The sequence below is a fragment of the Amia ocellicauda genome, chromosome 5 (genome assembly GCF_036373705.1).
Source record: "Amia ocellicauda isolate fAmiCal2 chromosome 5, fAmiCal2.hap1, whole genome shotgun sequence".
Lineage (NCBI taxonomy): Eukaryota > Metazoa > Chordata > Actinopteri > Amiiformes > Amiidae > Amia > Amia ocellicauda.
This window is the reverse complement of record NC_089854.1, coordinates 39,125,689-39,142,623: the sequence shown is the minus strand read 5'-3', so window position 1 is coordinate 39,142,623 and position 16,935 is coordinate 39,125,689. Positions and strand designations below refer to the sequence as shown.

The 16,935-nt window shown below is 42.2% G+C and overlaps 1 protein-coding gene across 1 annotated transcript in view; it reads right to left on the bottom strand.

Moving 5' to 3' along the window:
- exoc4 (exocyst complex component 4) overlaps positions 1 to 16,935 on the bottom strand; it is a 172,092-nt gene that overhangs the window by 62,791 nt on the left and 92,366 nt on the right. The window contains exon 11 of the mRNA XM_066705134.1: positions 374 to 593. Coding sequence (XP_066561231.1) covers positions 374 to 593 — 220 coding nt within the window. The remainder of the gene's footprint in view (positions 1 to 373; positions 594 to 16,935) is intronic.

Below are 16,935 nucleotides of genomic sequence, written 5' to 3'. Positions count from 1 at the left end.
TATATAAAAAAAAGGACTTTATGATATTCATGTAATCATCTGCTTTAGTATTATGACCTGGAAAGGAGACAACCATTAGCCTGGGTCCCGCCAGAAATGTATTCTCTCCTGTAACAGTTTTTGTCAACCTAGAGGAGTTTGTGTTTCTGTCACCTCCGTGCCTAATGGTTCCCTTTACTTTCCATCTCTGTTCTTCTCTATTATAAAACAATTTGTGCTAAGATTAGTATTATTGTTAATGTTAATATCTACATGTGCACCTTTTCTAATGGAGGACCTTATGAAGGGGAACTATACTAAACAAAAAACGATTGACTGATTGATTAAAAATAAATGAAAGAATGGATCACTGCTGAGAATCCATCGCTTTTACCTGCAATAAGGGCCGTTGAACGCCGAGAACTTTCATAGTGTCTGCGCTGGCCAGGATCTTCAGCGGGTCAGACACCTTGGTCACGGCCTCAATCTCCTTGTTGATCTCAGTGCGGACTTGGTTCAGGAAGTAGTCATTGATGTAGTAGGTGAGGAACGTCCTCAGCTGACACTGCTTCGCCTGCCCCGGTCCCATGTTCTGCTCGATCTCCTGGATGAACCTGCAAAACAATTTTCCAGACCATTCCTTTAGGGGAGCATGATCACATCAAAACGCAGACACAGGCCATGAAGAAGCTGTGTCCCAAGGTGACAAATATTACTAGCCAGCCATTTATTTTCTTAAAAATAAAGTTTACATGTCTCCAGATTTCAAGAACACAAGGATCAAGGTTACAAAGATATAGGACAGTATCTCTCCACTGTGTTGTTCAGTAAAATTTAATGCATGAAGAGGCATTTCTGTGACCTCAGTATTTAAAGCATTTTTTCCCTGTATCTGATTTATAAAAATTCATGCCTAGTGTACATAGGGTTGTCCACTTTGTAAGATGTGGTCTGGGAGGTTTTACTATATGAGATAAGGGCTTTAAGGACCGTCGCACTAGCAATCTGATACTATTGTATGAGATGCCTATTAAATTAAATATAGCTCCTAAACTGTGCAACTTATCGCAGGTTAAATACAAAATGACTTGACTGTCATTTCTGTGACTTTGGAAGGTTTGATCGGAAGCTGGCAACCTTAAGCGTGTGTCAAAGGGAGTGCAAATCTTAAAGTCGGTATTCTATTAAGTAAACCTTTAGCATTTCATTTCCTCCTGATTAACATTGTAGAATATGACTGATAATATAGCCAGACTAATATCTGTGGTGAATGTGTACTGATAGTAATTAAGGGTTTAAATGCTAGAAAGATTAATTCAATTTCAGCTGAAATAAATAAATAAATCCTTCCACACGAAACAAGTTAGGAGAGCGGGATATTTGGGGAAGTATTTATGTGCATTGTTAGTCATCAGCATTTGACAAGCACTTGTTTAGCCTACACAAATCTCAACACACTTTTTAATTGTAAATGGAACTAAATGGTCTAAAACAATCACCTTTATAGTCTAAGCTCTTCCATAAAACTTATGTGAACATAACCAAGTACATCATCTTGGTATTACATCCTTTTTGTTGTAAATTAAAATAAAAGATTAATTTCACTGGAGCAGTCTTTTTTTTTCCCAGTTAAGCTGTTTAGGAACAAGATATCAGTAATTACACTGTAAGAAGAAAAAAAAAAAAAAACATTGTCAAACACACAAAGCCTTAGTTTATAAAGACTAGCTTCTGCATGAGGTAGCTTGCTCCTGGCAGCAATATACCTGAAATGTACAGACAAATCTTCAGGGTATGGTGGACCTTTCAATCTCATTTAGGGAACACAATTTCCTTTCAGGTTTTTTTTTTTTTTTTTTCTCTTCTCTCTTTATGAACTCTATTTTGCTTAGGTATATCGATAGGTTATTATCATAACCCCGGATCCCTAAAAAAGAAAGACAGCCATTACCTAATGGGAAGAGCCTTCTGACCTGCCAATCATTGAAAGTATGTACCAAAGCTGCCCAATAGGGGCCCTGCTGGCAGGAGGAAAAACCGCCCCCCGGCATCTGTGAAAAGTCTCCTCCTGACTACAGCTGCCATTCTTCATCAGAATGGTCGTCTTGTCGAGCGACCCCTGAAGAGTAATGGCTGTCTTTCTGTTTCAGGGAACCGGGGTTATGATAATAACCTATCGTTCCCTTTCAAATCAAAAGATTGGTGGTCTCAAGCTTCTAGCACCTTTCAGAAAATGGGCATTGTCAATTTTATCATGGCAAACTGAGATGGCAGCCAGATAAACTTTCAGCGTGGACGCAGATTTCCCGTCTTCAAGCAGCTGTTGCAGGAAGCACAGGATTGTCGATATGGTGCACGACACCGGATCCACACGTCTCTCTAGATACCAGTTCTGAAAAGCTGACCACTTATAAGTATACTGGGCCCTGGTGGAGGGGGCCCTGGCCAACTGCAGCATTTCCACAACATTTGCAGGCAGCCCCAGAGACATCAGGCAGTGCCTTTCAGGGGCCAAACCCACAACTGCAGCTGTGCTGGGTTGGGATGCCATAACAGTCCCTCTGCTTAGCTCAGCAAGTCCCGTCGAAGCGGAAACTGCCATGGATCCACGCTGATCATCTGTTGCGAACCACAATTGTCTTGGCTATTGGGGGGTGATCAGAAGAACTTGAGCTCCTTCCTGGCAAATCCTCTCCAGTGTCAGTGGAAGAAGTGGGGGAAAGGCATACAGCAGTTCCTGCAGCCATGGGGTGAGCAAAGGGGTCAACACCCAGGGGGCTGCCTCCCGTCTACAGGGAGAACCACAGAGGACAGTGGGTCGTTGCCTGTGTAGCAAAGAGGTCGACCCGAGCTCGTTCCAGCCTCTTCCATATCTGCTCCACCACCTGAGGATTCAGTCTCCACTCCGAGCTATCCGGACCTTTACTGCAGAGAATGTCCGCCGCTGTATTGGACACTCCTGGCAGGTGTATTGCCCGTATGGAGCAGAGATTGTCTAGCGCCCACAGGAGAAGTCTGCATGCCACACGATGTAGTCTGGGGGAGTGTAGGCCTCCCTGGTGGTTGATGTAGGCCACCACTGACGTGTTGTCCATCCGAACCAAGACGTGTCTGTCTGCCAGACCATGGTGAAAGTGGTTCAGCACCAGTCACACTGCTTGCAGCTCCTGAACGTTCCACAGTCCTTTGACTCCCATCCCTCTGGAGGCGTCTGTGGTGATGACTTTCCGTCTGTGCAGGCATCCGAGGAGGGAGCCGAGGCGCAGATTGTTCCGATTTCTCCACCAGGACAGTGCCTGCCTGCACGTTGAGGTCACTGTCAGTGGGTGTTGTCTGTGTCTTGCTGGATGTAGCTTGTAGGCGTTTACCTAGCATTGCAATGCCCAAGGGAAGAAAATGCGAGGCAGCCACCATCAGCCCCAACAGTTTTTAGAAGTTGACCAGATGGAGAGTCAATGCCCTTCTGAATGACGCCAGGCATTTCTCCAATGACTCGATTCTGTCTCTGGACAGGTAGGCAAGCATTTTTTGAAAGTCCAGCTTAATTCCCAAGAAGCCCACCATCTGTGCGGGTTCGAGGGAGCTTTTCTCTATGTGAACTGCGAGACCCAGTGCAGTCACGTAACGTATGACCCCCTCTGTATGTTCCTCTGCCTGAAGCCTGAAGCCTGGAGTCTGCGCACACCAGCCAGTCATCCAGGTAGTTCAGGATCCTTATCCCTTTTATCCTGAGGGGGGCCAAGGCTACGTCCATGCACTTCGAGAATGTGCGGGGAGCCAGTGAAAGGCCGAACGGCAGCACATTGAACTCGTATGCCTGGCCCTGGAAGGCGAAACGCAGGTATTTCCTGTGCGCTGGGAGGATGGGGAGGTGGAAGTAAGGGTCCCTGAGGTCTATTGATGTGAACCAGTCGCCCCGGACGGACGGACTGGAGGATGCGCTGCACTGTCAACATGCGGAAGGGTCTTTTCTTCAGAAACATGTTGAGGCCCCTCAGATCGAGAATGGGCCTGAAGTCTCCGTCCTTCTTTGGCACCAGGAAGTAGAAGCCTGCTCGATAGTCTTCGTCGCTCACTAGTCGTATCGCTCATTTCTCCCGCATCACAGCAATCTCCTGAGAGAGAGCTTGAGCCCTTTCGTGACATCCGACAGTAGTGGTCAGCACCCCATTCATGGGGGGGGAGGACAGAGTGGAATTGGAGGGCGTATCCGTGGGTCATCGTCATTCGCACCCAAGAGTCCTGGGTGTAGGCTTGCCATTGGTCGAGTCCAGTCAGTCTGTTGGTTGGGGTGGGGTGGGTTTGGCGAACGGCGTACCTTCAGGGTCGATCCTGCGTCTTCGCAGGGGGCTGTTGGGTGTCTGCCTTGCTTTTAGGCTTCCAGCTGGAAAGCCTGTTCTTCCCTTTGCTTGTGGCTGGCTTCTCAGGCTGCCAGCCACTGGACTGTTGTGGCCTGGGTTTAGGATTCCCCTGCTTCGGCCACAGCCTGTTGGGTTGTTGGGAGCCCCATAGTCGCTGCTGTGGCTGCCATCTAGCCTGTTGGAGATCAGCATATTTGGACGCTGTCTCCTTTGCCTTCGCTGACCGTTCAATAGAGAGGTCCACTGTCTATTCAAACGTCTGACCCCGGGTGATGGGAGGATGACAGACTTCTCCTTGTCCTGGAGCTTTGCCTGCATCAACCACAGATGGCATCTGGCTGCTACCATAGCTGCGAGGGATCTCCCCATGGCCTTCGCCACTTCTCACAGCAAGTCAGTCATGTAAGCATCTCCTCCACATCTGCCATAGACTGGTGCTCCCTCAGGCGTCCTGTTAGGTGACCAATGTACAGGATCAGAATGGCCTGAGCGTTATTAGCCCAGACCGCTGAAGTCACCACAGAATAAGCTTTCTTCAGCATAGCGTCCATGGTTCTGTATTCTGTCCCCTATCGGTGAGAAAGATCCAAGTCGTTTCTTTTTTGCCCCTGCTGCTGCGTACATGGCATCTGCCTGGCTAGAAGTCGCAGGAGCAGAAGCTTGCTGGCTCCACGTGGATTGCACAATGTCCACGTAATCGTCAAGGAGGGGAAGGTTCTCCGCAGGTTTAGCGTTTTTCTCTCTCACTAACCGATTTTTTGGAACCTCTTCCTGGGGCACCATGGGACATCCATTGCTATAGCCGCACATCTCATCAGGGCCTTAAACATCTTGGTCAGCCCTTAAAAGTGCTCAGACACTGAACTCACCACCCCAGTGTCCTCTGTGAAAGATGGAGGATTCAATATGTCCCAGCGAGACGCCACATGGGAGAGCGCTTTTTCCGGTGGTGGTGGTGGGAGGTGATTAGAGTCCTCTTCCGGCAGAAGTCGCGCCACCACAGTGTTCAGCATCTGCTGCTGGGAGTTTAGCCTGTCTTTCATCTCCCCAAACTGCTAAAGCAGTGTTGCAATCCCTTCCGCTTCCTGTCTCCTGCGGCGTGGAGGAGTCCGCGGAGTGAAGTGTCTAGATGATCTAGAGCGGGAGCATCTCGCTTCCGGGGAGTGCACTGCGAGGAGGTGGAGACGGGGAGATAGACTGCAACCTCGCTGGTGATGCTCGTGAAGATGATGAACGCTGCCTGTTCTGCCTTTGTGGAGAAACACACGCAGTGGGTCTCCACGGAGCATGCTCCTCAGCCAGACAGCGCACGCATTGGTCATGTCCATCGTCTGAGGGCAGCTTGCCCTGGCACCCGGAACAGTGATGGAACGCACCCTTTGGCTTCATCCTGGTTAGAAGATCAATCTCAAAGTCATCTACATCCAGACCCTATAAATTAATCGACGACTCTTGTGGCAGGTGGATTTTGCTGAATTCCTCTGCTCTGATACTGTCCCCCTCGACGTTGACAACCTCAACCTCCAAGAGGTCGACACGGGCGTTGATGTGGTGGTCGTGGTTGACAAAGTTGACAAATAATAATAAAAGTTTCCGTAGTCCAAGCTACAAAGAGGCAAACATTTTTAATAATACTCCAAAGAGGACAGCAAAAATGTAACCGAACACCGAAGAGCAGGTGAGCACACTTCTCAAAACTTTAAAGCGATCGCAAGCGAAACGCAATAAGTACAATCACAGGCAGGTGAAAGAAGAAATGGCAGGGGGCTACAGTCAGGAGGAGACTTTTCAGACTCCGGGTCGCAATTCCGACTAGCTGTTTGTCTGCTACGGTTCCACCACCAGAGGGAGGGCGGTTTCGAAACAGCGACTGGCGCACTGGGTGGCAGACGCAATCCAGCTCACCTACGAGACTGCTGATGTCCCCATGCCTGAACACATCTCAGCGCACTAAATGAGGGGACAGGCCATGTCATGAGCTCTCTTTCACGGGTCAGCAGACCTTCACAAGGTTCTACTGACCTCAACATGGCGGAACGGCTGCGCCCAAGCTTGGGCTCCCAGGTACTTGGCTACTTGGTAATGGCTGTCTTTCGATTTTAAAGGGAACGATAGGTTATCATAATAACCCCAGAAAGACAGCCATTACTCTTCAGGGGTCGCTCGACAAGATGACCTTCCTGATGAAGAAATGGCAGGGAGCTGCAGTCAGGAGGAGACTTTTCACAGACGCCAGGGGCGAGTCTTCCTCCTGCCAGCAGGGCCCCTATTGAGCAGCTCTGGTACGTGCTTTCTTTGATTGGTAGATCAGAAGGCTCTTCCCATTAGGTAATGGCTGTCTTTCGATTTGAAAGGGAACTTCATGTTTCACAACCCTCACGTCTTAATCAAAGAGAGGCATCTTATGGAAACAGACTAATCACACAGAAAAATGTAAAGAAACATACGCAGGACCTAAGATTAACAGTTTAGGTAATTCAGCACAGTCTAGGTCACGTAAATAAACACGTGTTATATTGTGTACACATACACACATGTTCCCACACACACATGTAAATGGAAGCAGATATTTTGCCCTGGGGGTTGTCTTGCCTTCTCTTCTCCTGTTGCCCTTGTTATAATTGGGAGATGGAAGCATTCCAGAATGAAAGAGGATATTTTGCACGCACACACACACCCCGACAACCAAAGTTATCTTCTGTCAAGAATCATAAGCTTGATCACAAACATACTTTCCCTCAGGACAGATGTAGTGCAGTATTTAAGGCTTTAGGTTGTCAGTCCATCAGTTGCAGCCTAGGAGGCATCTGCAGGGGAGGGGGATGACGGGAGGGAATGAATGTACTAAGTCTGCAGCAGTGTGAGAAAGACAAAGTGCCCATTGAATATCTGTGGTTCCTGACTGATAGTGACAGGAAAGACTGACAGCTCAGACAATGACAGCAAATTAAACCAAAAGAAACCTTATTCAAATGTCCCTCCGCCTTAAAATCATTATGTATACAGTTAACCCCACCGTTACATTATGTTACTGTAGTTTTACCTCAGTGCTGTATGTATTTCGCATATTGTCTTATTTGAAGAGGGCTGTGGACTAGGATTCTACGAGTACAGAGAATGATCATTAACACAGAAGGGAACGAACCCCTGGGGTAGTTCTTGAAGAGAATGATCTGCATTTATTTAAGCAAAAGAGTGAAGTTTGTCAACAGCACGGACGCAGATATCCTGAGCTGTACACAACAGCTGCCATGGTAACGGTGTAGGGAGACGGCACAGAATGTGAACGGCTGAAGCGAGTGTCACAAATTATCATTCTGGGGGAGGAGGAGGAGGAAGAGGAGGAGGAGAATAGTAAATACATCAATTATAATTGTGTGAGCGCAATTTAATTCTACAGTTTTATTCCTAGTACAGTAGAGTTAATCTCTGAAGTGGTGGACTGATAAGTAACAGGAGAGACTGAGAGTGACAACATCTGATAAATTGTTGCTTATTGATTTATTTCTTCATGTCTAATAAATCAAAGCTCAGTTTTGGATGCTTTTAGCTTCCATTTTAGTCACTGCAAGTACACCCCTGGGTTTTAGGTGTAACACAGAGATGTACTGAATTGTACTAAGCCTGTACTTGTACACTGTGTGTTTATCAATGTACTTTAAAGAAAACTTAGTGTCTTCAAATTGTTCACGCATGGTAGAGTTTAACTTGAATCAACTGACAGCAATTTACCAAGACCTGTTAGTAGCAAACCTATCCTGAGGACCTTTGTTGATGTTTTTTTTTTTTTTTTAACTAAGGTAATGCCTGTATGCCAGACTCATTTAAAGGCAAATACATACAGATCACTTGTCCAAAGTGATTTATTGCCCTGAACTTTGTCCTCCAACTATTCCACTGCAATAAATGCTTCACTCAGCACTGTTGTAAACCAATTAGTCAACAAAACTGACATAACTTGAACTATCTTTTTTTTTTTTTTTATGCAAGGAAGCAACAGCGTCATGTTCAAACACTTTCCATGGATGTATTGTAATGGGGCTGCCGGTACATGGCAGTGTTCCTATATGCACTGGAGACTTATAAATTAGAGTCCACTAATGTGAAGGGTAGATTAATCAGTTTCAGTAATGGGGCAATTAAAAATAAATAAATACAACTATTCCTGTAGTTAAAAGTTATCACACAATTTTTTAATGAGTATCATCGGAGAAGATGATTTATAACAACAAAAACTTATACGACTGAGTTTATACAGAAATATAATGCTCATATGATTTCTGTATGGTAATTAAAACAACAAATATATAGAACAACTCCCTCAACCCCCACGGCCCCCTTAAGACTGCTCTGCTTTCTATAGCTCTTCTTCCTGTGACGGTGAACAGGTGACTGTAGCAAATTTGACTAAAAATAGACAGAATAAGATACATCTTTCTGTATGGCTAAAAATACCACATTGCTACTATTACATGACCATACATCTTCCAAATGACTTTCATTATGCGGTAAATATACAATGGCAGCTGTATAAATGGCCACCGGCTTTAAGCTAACTAGGTCTTATGAGAGACTGTTAAACATGACCTGGGAGAAACTGATGATGATGGAGCTAAAGAAGAGAAATACCATCAGGCTGGGCGAGCAATAGTTTCAAACCAATTCCCCCTTTTTTAATGTAAAATAAATGTGACTTCAGTCGTGAAGCGAGACATCTTATTTCCGAAACTAAACTCTGTGCTTCCTCACAATTGCAGTTATATATTTAGTTTGAATTTCAGCTGGAAACTCATCCGATTCAATTAAGAGCAGTCTTGCCTTCACAATTGTTTGTTTGATGTATTTTAATTTCAAGTGCTTAACCTACACTTCCTCTTAACTACACTGATACAGGCATACATATTCAGTGACAGTCGTTTCTGTTCTCAATACTGTTCATACGTTTCGCTTTTCCCTGCTTTTATACAGAATCATTTGAAATAAAATATACTTAAAGATTAAGTCAAAACTTTGACTAACTTGCCCCCCCGCCAAACACACACACACTTGTAGAAGGAAGATGCTTTTGAAATAACAGGTCCATACATTTTATGCGGGCCCGCATTTCGGTTTCATATTTTATTATTTTGATAGTATTTTTTAATGCGGATTACATATTCTGTTGTAAAATACATCTTAAATAAAAACCTAATGGAATAGCATAAGCACAGCTTTAGGTTTCCAAATTATTTCATGGTGCGTTTAATACAGATGTCTGATGGTACCCTTCAGATGACCTCTGTGCAGCATCATCAACATACAGGATCATTCAAAAATGCTGAGAAGTTAATCAAAAACTAACAGCGTATAAAATAATATGCATGAGACTTTAAAGGTTTCTCTGTTCCAATGATCAAAACAATGGCGTAAACACACTGCGTGCACACAATCACATAAATGGGGGTGGGGGGGGCGGTATCTATCAAAGTGAAAGCCACACTTCTTTTTAAGATCAACACTGGTTAGACAACAAAATTAAAGTCATATTCAGAATGGCGATTCAAGGAAAAATCGCCATTAGAATGTAAAATATTGTGGTTTAAATAATATTCAGCAATATTGCAGAGAGATATCAAGGGCAGACATTTAATACAGAACACGCAGGTACCCATCAGCACCAATCCATGATACGTGCTGTCCTCTGTGGGCAGAGTAGGGGTGCGGAATGATTTGCTTGATTGACTCATCTTCTTGCATAGCAATACACCACATCTTCTAATCCTCTCATGCATTAATTGATATTAGAGGAAATTGAGATGGGAAATTTTATTGCATTTATTCATTTATTTTTGTGTTCAAAGCCCAGTAGGAGATGAAGGGCTGTCAGTGTCTTCAGACTGTCCTGCCTGTGAAATTGTAATTAATACTGTGACAATCTGCTTACAAAAACCTCTGCAACAGGCATAGCAGGACCAGGCTCTGCCAGCACTGAATAAATCCAGTAAAACCAGAGATAGGGCAGGGAAACATTACTCACATTTAATAAGGGGATTACGAGAGATAATTGGAGCCAAGTTCCATTCGCTTCTTATAGGAGAAATAGAATTATCATAACAAGCTATGGCGCAATCAGGTCTAAATGGCAGCCTTAATCGTTCCTCAAGAAGCAATCTTGATTGTTTTTTTTTTTTTTTTCCCTTGACTAGCTAATGGGATTGTCATATAGAACAAGGTATTGTGTTATCAGTGCTTTTTGGTTTTCCTGCTCGGAATTGCAAAAAATGTCAGTTAGGGGATTTTAAATAAGATGCACTTATGCTCATGTGCTCCTTGAGTAAATGGTCTCAGAGAGGCAACGGTTACGTTGTGCTACAAACTACTAACTTGGGCAAAAAACACCTCACACCAGAGACATTTATTATGAACTATAAACTCACATTAGAAGTTTGGAGATGCTTCAGTCTACAGGTGAAGGGGACAGGGTGCGAGGCCTGTTTTAGCTGCTCTGTCCTCCTCTGAGGCGACCGATTAGTATCATGCCCAGGCTAGCGCTTTACACATATGCCTGGGATACGGATGTCAAAAGCTGTCGTTTCTCCTGGTGGGGGTATTTCAAAACAAACAGCAGCCCTTTGAGTCACAGACAATTGAATTTTTTAAGAATGACTGCAGATGATTATTGTAGACAGCACCTAATTATTTGTCATTAGAAAACAGCTGTTAAAGCCTGAGGCCCTATTATATAATTGTACACAGAATTTCTACCCCCTGTATCCATACAAACTCACTCGCCAAAATACTGTAAAAAGTCTGCAGATTTTGTAATTAATTTGCTATTCTGTTAAAGCCTTTGACAAGATGGGGGTTGAGGGGAGAAGGAATAGCACTGTGAATTTGTGTATCTGTGGAAGTGGGAAATCCTTGTTTCATGAGGAGGGGGGATTATGAGTGTCCAAAATGACTGGGGGGTGAAACTATCGACTGTGTAAGAATCTTTTGGCGGTGTAAAAGGTAAAACGCAAAAACACTCCCCCAAATCCTCTGTGGCGTCTGCGATTGCTGACACAGACTTCCATTTCTCAACTAGTGGTTAAGAAACCAAACCCTTACACACTTTACAGGGTACCAAAACCCCTCTGCAGGGGGTTTTCCTGTGGTAAATTGGGAGCAAGGGAGCAGTGGTTTTTTTCCTTTCTATTTCTGACCACCACAGGGCTTGAGGGGACATCAACAATCTAACAATCCAAGCCCAGGAATCAATTACACTGCAGGAGATCAGCTGAGAGATTACAGGGGCATCCTGGAGCTGCTGAGGACCAGTTGAGGACCAGTGCCTCCCTATGCCCAAGCATGAGGGACACCAGCCCTGAATCGCATGAGGTTGGAACAAAGAGTTAATATCAAAAACTGCTTGAAAATAAATGTTGTGACACTCTAGCTTTTAAATATGAAATGACCATCAAAAAAGTTTCTGCACTTATAACAGATGAACCTTCAGGCACCACAGACACAGTGTGTCCTGAGAATCATAACATCAAGGTGATTTAGTTCCTATAAAGGACTGTAAAATACTTTTATTATAATCAGTTTATCAGTGCAATTAGAATAAGTAATTTCCTAAAATACACTTTATCTTATTTATTAGTAAACGGGAAAGTGTACTATAGCCTTCGTTATGGGTGATCGGTGCGTTTCTTGCTACGTTTTTACAAACTAAGGTAACATTAAAGTCGAGATTTCCTTTTAATAACCCCCCATTTATTATAGATGATTAATCTGATGGCTGGCCAGTACACAGAGTGAAAAATTCTTCAAGGAATAGAGATCACAGTCCCAGGATGATGTGGACGCTATAGGATCTGGATAAATGAGTCTAATATTAAGGATACATCTTAGGCTCAAAGTCATGGCAGGGTATCCATTTATTTCCAATAAAGATAATAGTATCTCTCATCTATCATATTTCAACATACGGCAAGCTAAGTATTAAACACTTAACCTATACTTAGAAACAAATCCAAAAGCTGTCTGAGATTTCATCTAAATCTTCAGATTCAAATTGTCAGTCTTATCCATGCAGGATGCTTTTAAATTGCCAAGAAAGGAATGAACAATAAAACAATGAGTGGCAGGATTGATTTTTCATCTGCAATGAAAAATGTTTCAACACTGTAGCCCTAGGTACATAAGACTTTCAATACAGTTTTCAATAATCCCTCATCTCAAATTCTCACCTGGAATTCAATTAATCTCTCACCTCCTTTACCACAGAGAAAAACATTTTTTATATTTGATATATAAAATATATTTTATATTTGATATATAAAATATATTTTATATATTTTATATATATATATATATACATACACACACACACACACACACCCGCATATATCCGTATACATATATACACGCATTCCTATTAACACAGAGGGACTATCAGCACCCATGAGAGCCAGAATGCTTGAGGCTACTGCATTCTTAACGATCCTGTTCCAGAATGCTTTGTTAAAAGGATGGAATCTGAACACTGCGGTTTGGTTCCATTTGCTTTGAAAACAGTAGTCTATAGTTTGACAGTTTTCTACAGACCTCTCCCTACAGAGCTCTTTACTATACTGAACAACAATACAAATGCAACACGTAAAGTGTTGGTCCCATGTTTCATGAGCTGAAATCAAAGATCCCAGAAATGTTCCATATGCACAAAAAGCTTATTTCTATCAAAATGTGTGCACACAAGAGTTGACATCCCTGTTAGTGAGCATTTCTCCTTTGCCAAAATAATCCATCCACCTGACAGGTGTGGCACATCAACAAGCTGATTAAACAGCACGATCATTACACAGGTGTCTAAAACTCTAAAAAACACAATACCACAGAGGTCACAGAAGTTTGGGAGTGTGCAATTGCTATGCTGTCTGCAGGAATGTCCAGCAGAGCTGTTACCAGAGAACTGAATGTTAATTTGTCTACCAGGAAACCGTGCATTTAAATAAAACTATCTACCCTGTATAGCACCAGACATCATTAATCCATAGGCACAACTTGCTGCTGAAAACTACACTAAATAAACCCAGCACTAAAATAAAAATAAAAGCTACTAGAGTACATACAAATACTTATGTTTTGATACCAACACTTAAGTTTTAGAGGGGTGTGGGTGGGACTGGCTGGAATGTATTCAGTATGATTTCACTGTTCAGAGCAATGGGAAAGGTTTTGATCAAATCAATAATTACTATGCCATACTGAGGTTTGTGCTGTTAGGATTTTATGTGATTGCAGGTACACAAATTTCCAGTACTCTAATGTCATGTATACTTGATGATGCTTTATTGCTAATGGTAGTATCATATGTAGCCATTTAAGTGCAATGTTTGTCAATTCACCAGCAGTTGGGCTTGAAGGATATTGGTAATTTGGCCTGATGGTTATTTGCAGTTATTATACAAAAATATCATAATAGTCTTTTTAAATGGAATATCAAATAGTGCTGGTATTATTTTTGCCTTTTGACATTAATACAAATATAAGTTTTCTAATGATGCATAGTGTTATGCTTCAGTTGTTGTGTGTGGGGGGGGGGGTATTAGCAGCAGTATTACTACTGATGATGATGATAATATTATTATTAATAACAACAACAACAACAACAACAACAACAACATATTATTAGGCCTACAAGGCAAACAAGGAAGAGGTAAAAGAGTGGACAAAGATTAAATGGCATTTTATTAGGCAAGTTAAACCCTACAGAAGCATTACAGCATTGCAACCTAGATCCAAGGCTGTAAACTGTGAGTGTAATTAGACAACTAGAAAACCCCTGCAAAGCATCCTGAAGCAAACAAACTATTGCCTTCAAAAGTGAAGTGACTTTATCTGGCACCACAGTGGCAGGTCTGTAGGCTCACACTGCTGCAGGACACACCTGGCATATCACATGCTTCAAAGAAAGCAGCACATTTTTGTGGAAGAGTCTGATATTGAGTAACTTTCCCAAAAGCTAGTGGCTCGCTTCCAGTTCTGTGGATTCCTGTTTTTTGCTTTGTGTTTGCGCGAGAGTGTTTATCTCGAAGTGCACACAGTAGATCACTTTTATGCTGAAATTTGAAAATACTGCGGTGGCTTATATAAACTATGGCGTCACATTCTTCCAGCATAATGGTTTCTTGAACAACATCCTTTTGGCAGCGATTAAATCTTATGCAAGGGTAGAGAGTGCAGTCAGGTCCTGCTTACATTTTGAACCACCATCTCTGGCACCCCTCTGAGTGCATGACCTGGACATCCCAAAATGAATGCCTAAAGACTTGTTTCCCTGGGGGGACATGACGTAGGAGTTATATGGTCTACCAAGTGTCAGGGAGTGATGACACTGTTACAGTCTCATGCACACTGTGGGATGTGCTACACAAGTTATTCCAAAACCATCATCACCTGCTTCAACTTCTGAAGAAGAAATCACATTTTAGAGGAAGTCCTAAATTGGTGTTAAGAGAGCGTGTCTCCACCATTTTAAAACTGACATTTGTAGCTGACATGCTTAACCATAACATCCAGACACAGTAAAACCGCTGTAAGGTCAAGACATCCCCTTTATTATTAGGCACTAATGGAATACGTTGCAGAGTTCAGCACCCAAACAAATTCATTGCTTTGCTTTGCCACAGAGCTTTTTTTTTAACAGGCTTTAAATGTCCCCTGCTCTTGTGATGCCTCTATTAAAGTCATAACACCAAGACTTGCAATAGAGCAAAGAAAAATAGGTTTAATTAAAGGAATATGAAGGGAGAAGGTGGACACACTATCATCAGATTGCTTGTTGTTTTGTGTCTGAGAAAGAATATTGTTGTCTAGACGGCAAGATAGCTGAATAGGAGGCATACAGCAAACATTTGCGTACTATAAAAGGCATTTATAAATATTAAGAAAGAGGGAATTTAAATGACACATTGTTCAATTAATTTTCAACAGCTGTCACTAGAGTAAGCATGAAGCCATGGAAACGCAGAATGTGTAAAAATACAGCATGCAGTAGGGCTAAAGGAAAAGCTGACACTTCAGCCATAGCACAAATTGTGATAAAGACTCATTAGTGATGGGCTTTGCACACACATAAATGGGTGCCAATAGTTTCGGTCAATATTTCCCTTAACAAACTGTAAGACCATGGTATACATACGCAGGAAGGAGCTTGCACAACTTTTGTGAATGAGTAACATTTCATAATTGGTGGACACATAATCAATAATGTCACTGCAGTAGCATTTCAAATGAACTTGTTGATGACTGTTTCAACAATAAGGTACTGTTAAAACATTTAGAAAGATGCAAGTAATTACTATAAGACACAAGAGACTTCTGAACTATAATAATTAGACATCAATATTTTAATAACTTGACTAAATATTCTTATATCTACAGGCTGTTTAAAACCTACAAGAAAACATTACAGATACTCAGCATCTCCTACTCAGTAAGAGGAAATTAACTACCACACATTAGATGCAATAAAATACATATGTTAACACCACCAAAGCATTACCCTGAAAACATGATTTTAAAACACTCAAAATGTTTCAGCACCACAGCTCCCAAGAAATGTTAACCAATTACATAAAAAAACAAGAGAAAACAGTCTTGCACAACTTCTCTCTGTCTAGTCTCCTTGCCCTCAAACAAAGGAATCAAGACTCTGAAGGATCATAACACTAGATGGCAGTATGTTTGCTATCATACTCCTATACAGATCAGTCTGCTTATTCAATCCCCCTCCCAAAAAAAGGAAAAGTCAATTTATTAGAAACAATTTGCCATGCAACGTATTTAACATTTGCAACATACAAAGATGATTAGTTTAGCTAAACATGCCATGCCTACACTTCACGCCCACTGCCACAATACGTGAAGAGGAAAAAGAAAGACAAGAAAAGAAGAAGAGAAAAAAATCCCTGCTGGCTGAAAGTTTGCTAACCTGAAAAGAGCATTAAAAAGTTGAGATAATGAATGCAACAAGAGCTGCCATATGGGCGAGCTGAAATACTGTTTCCTAATTAAAAACAAAGAGGAGGGTAGCAGAAAGCGTGTCTTCAGTTCTGCAGTGAGCTATTCTCAACAGGAATTCATACAGGATTTTTTATTGTATACATATATACACACACCTCTGGAAAAAACCGACACCACTGCAAATATTTCTGAAATCAGCATCTCTACATGTATGGCAGCCATTCCATTCCATTCATATTTTTATTTGGAATTTGGGAGAAATGTTGTCAGTAGTTTATAGAATAAAACAAAAATGTTCATTTTACACAAACTCCAAAAAATACCAATAAATAATAAAACCAGAGAAACTGATAATTTTGCACTGGTCTCATTTATTTCCAGAGCTGTGTATGTGTGTGTATATATATATATATATATATATACACACACACGAGAGAGAGAGAGAGAGAGAGAGAGAGAGAGAGAGAGAGAGAGAGAGAGAGAGAGAGAGAGAGAGAGAACATTAGATTCCTTGGATATGCCACCTGAGGAAACTCAGATCTCTAACAGACCACACTGAGAATGCAGACTTCAAAATAAGGGCAGTGGATTCGAGTCCCGTTAA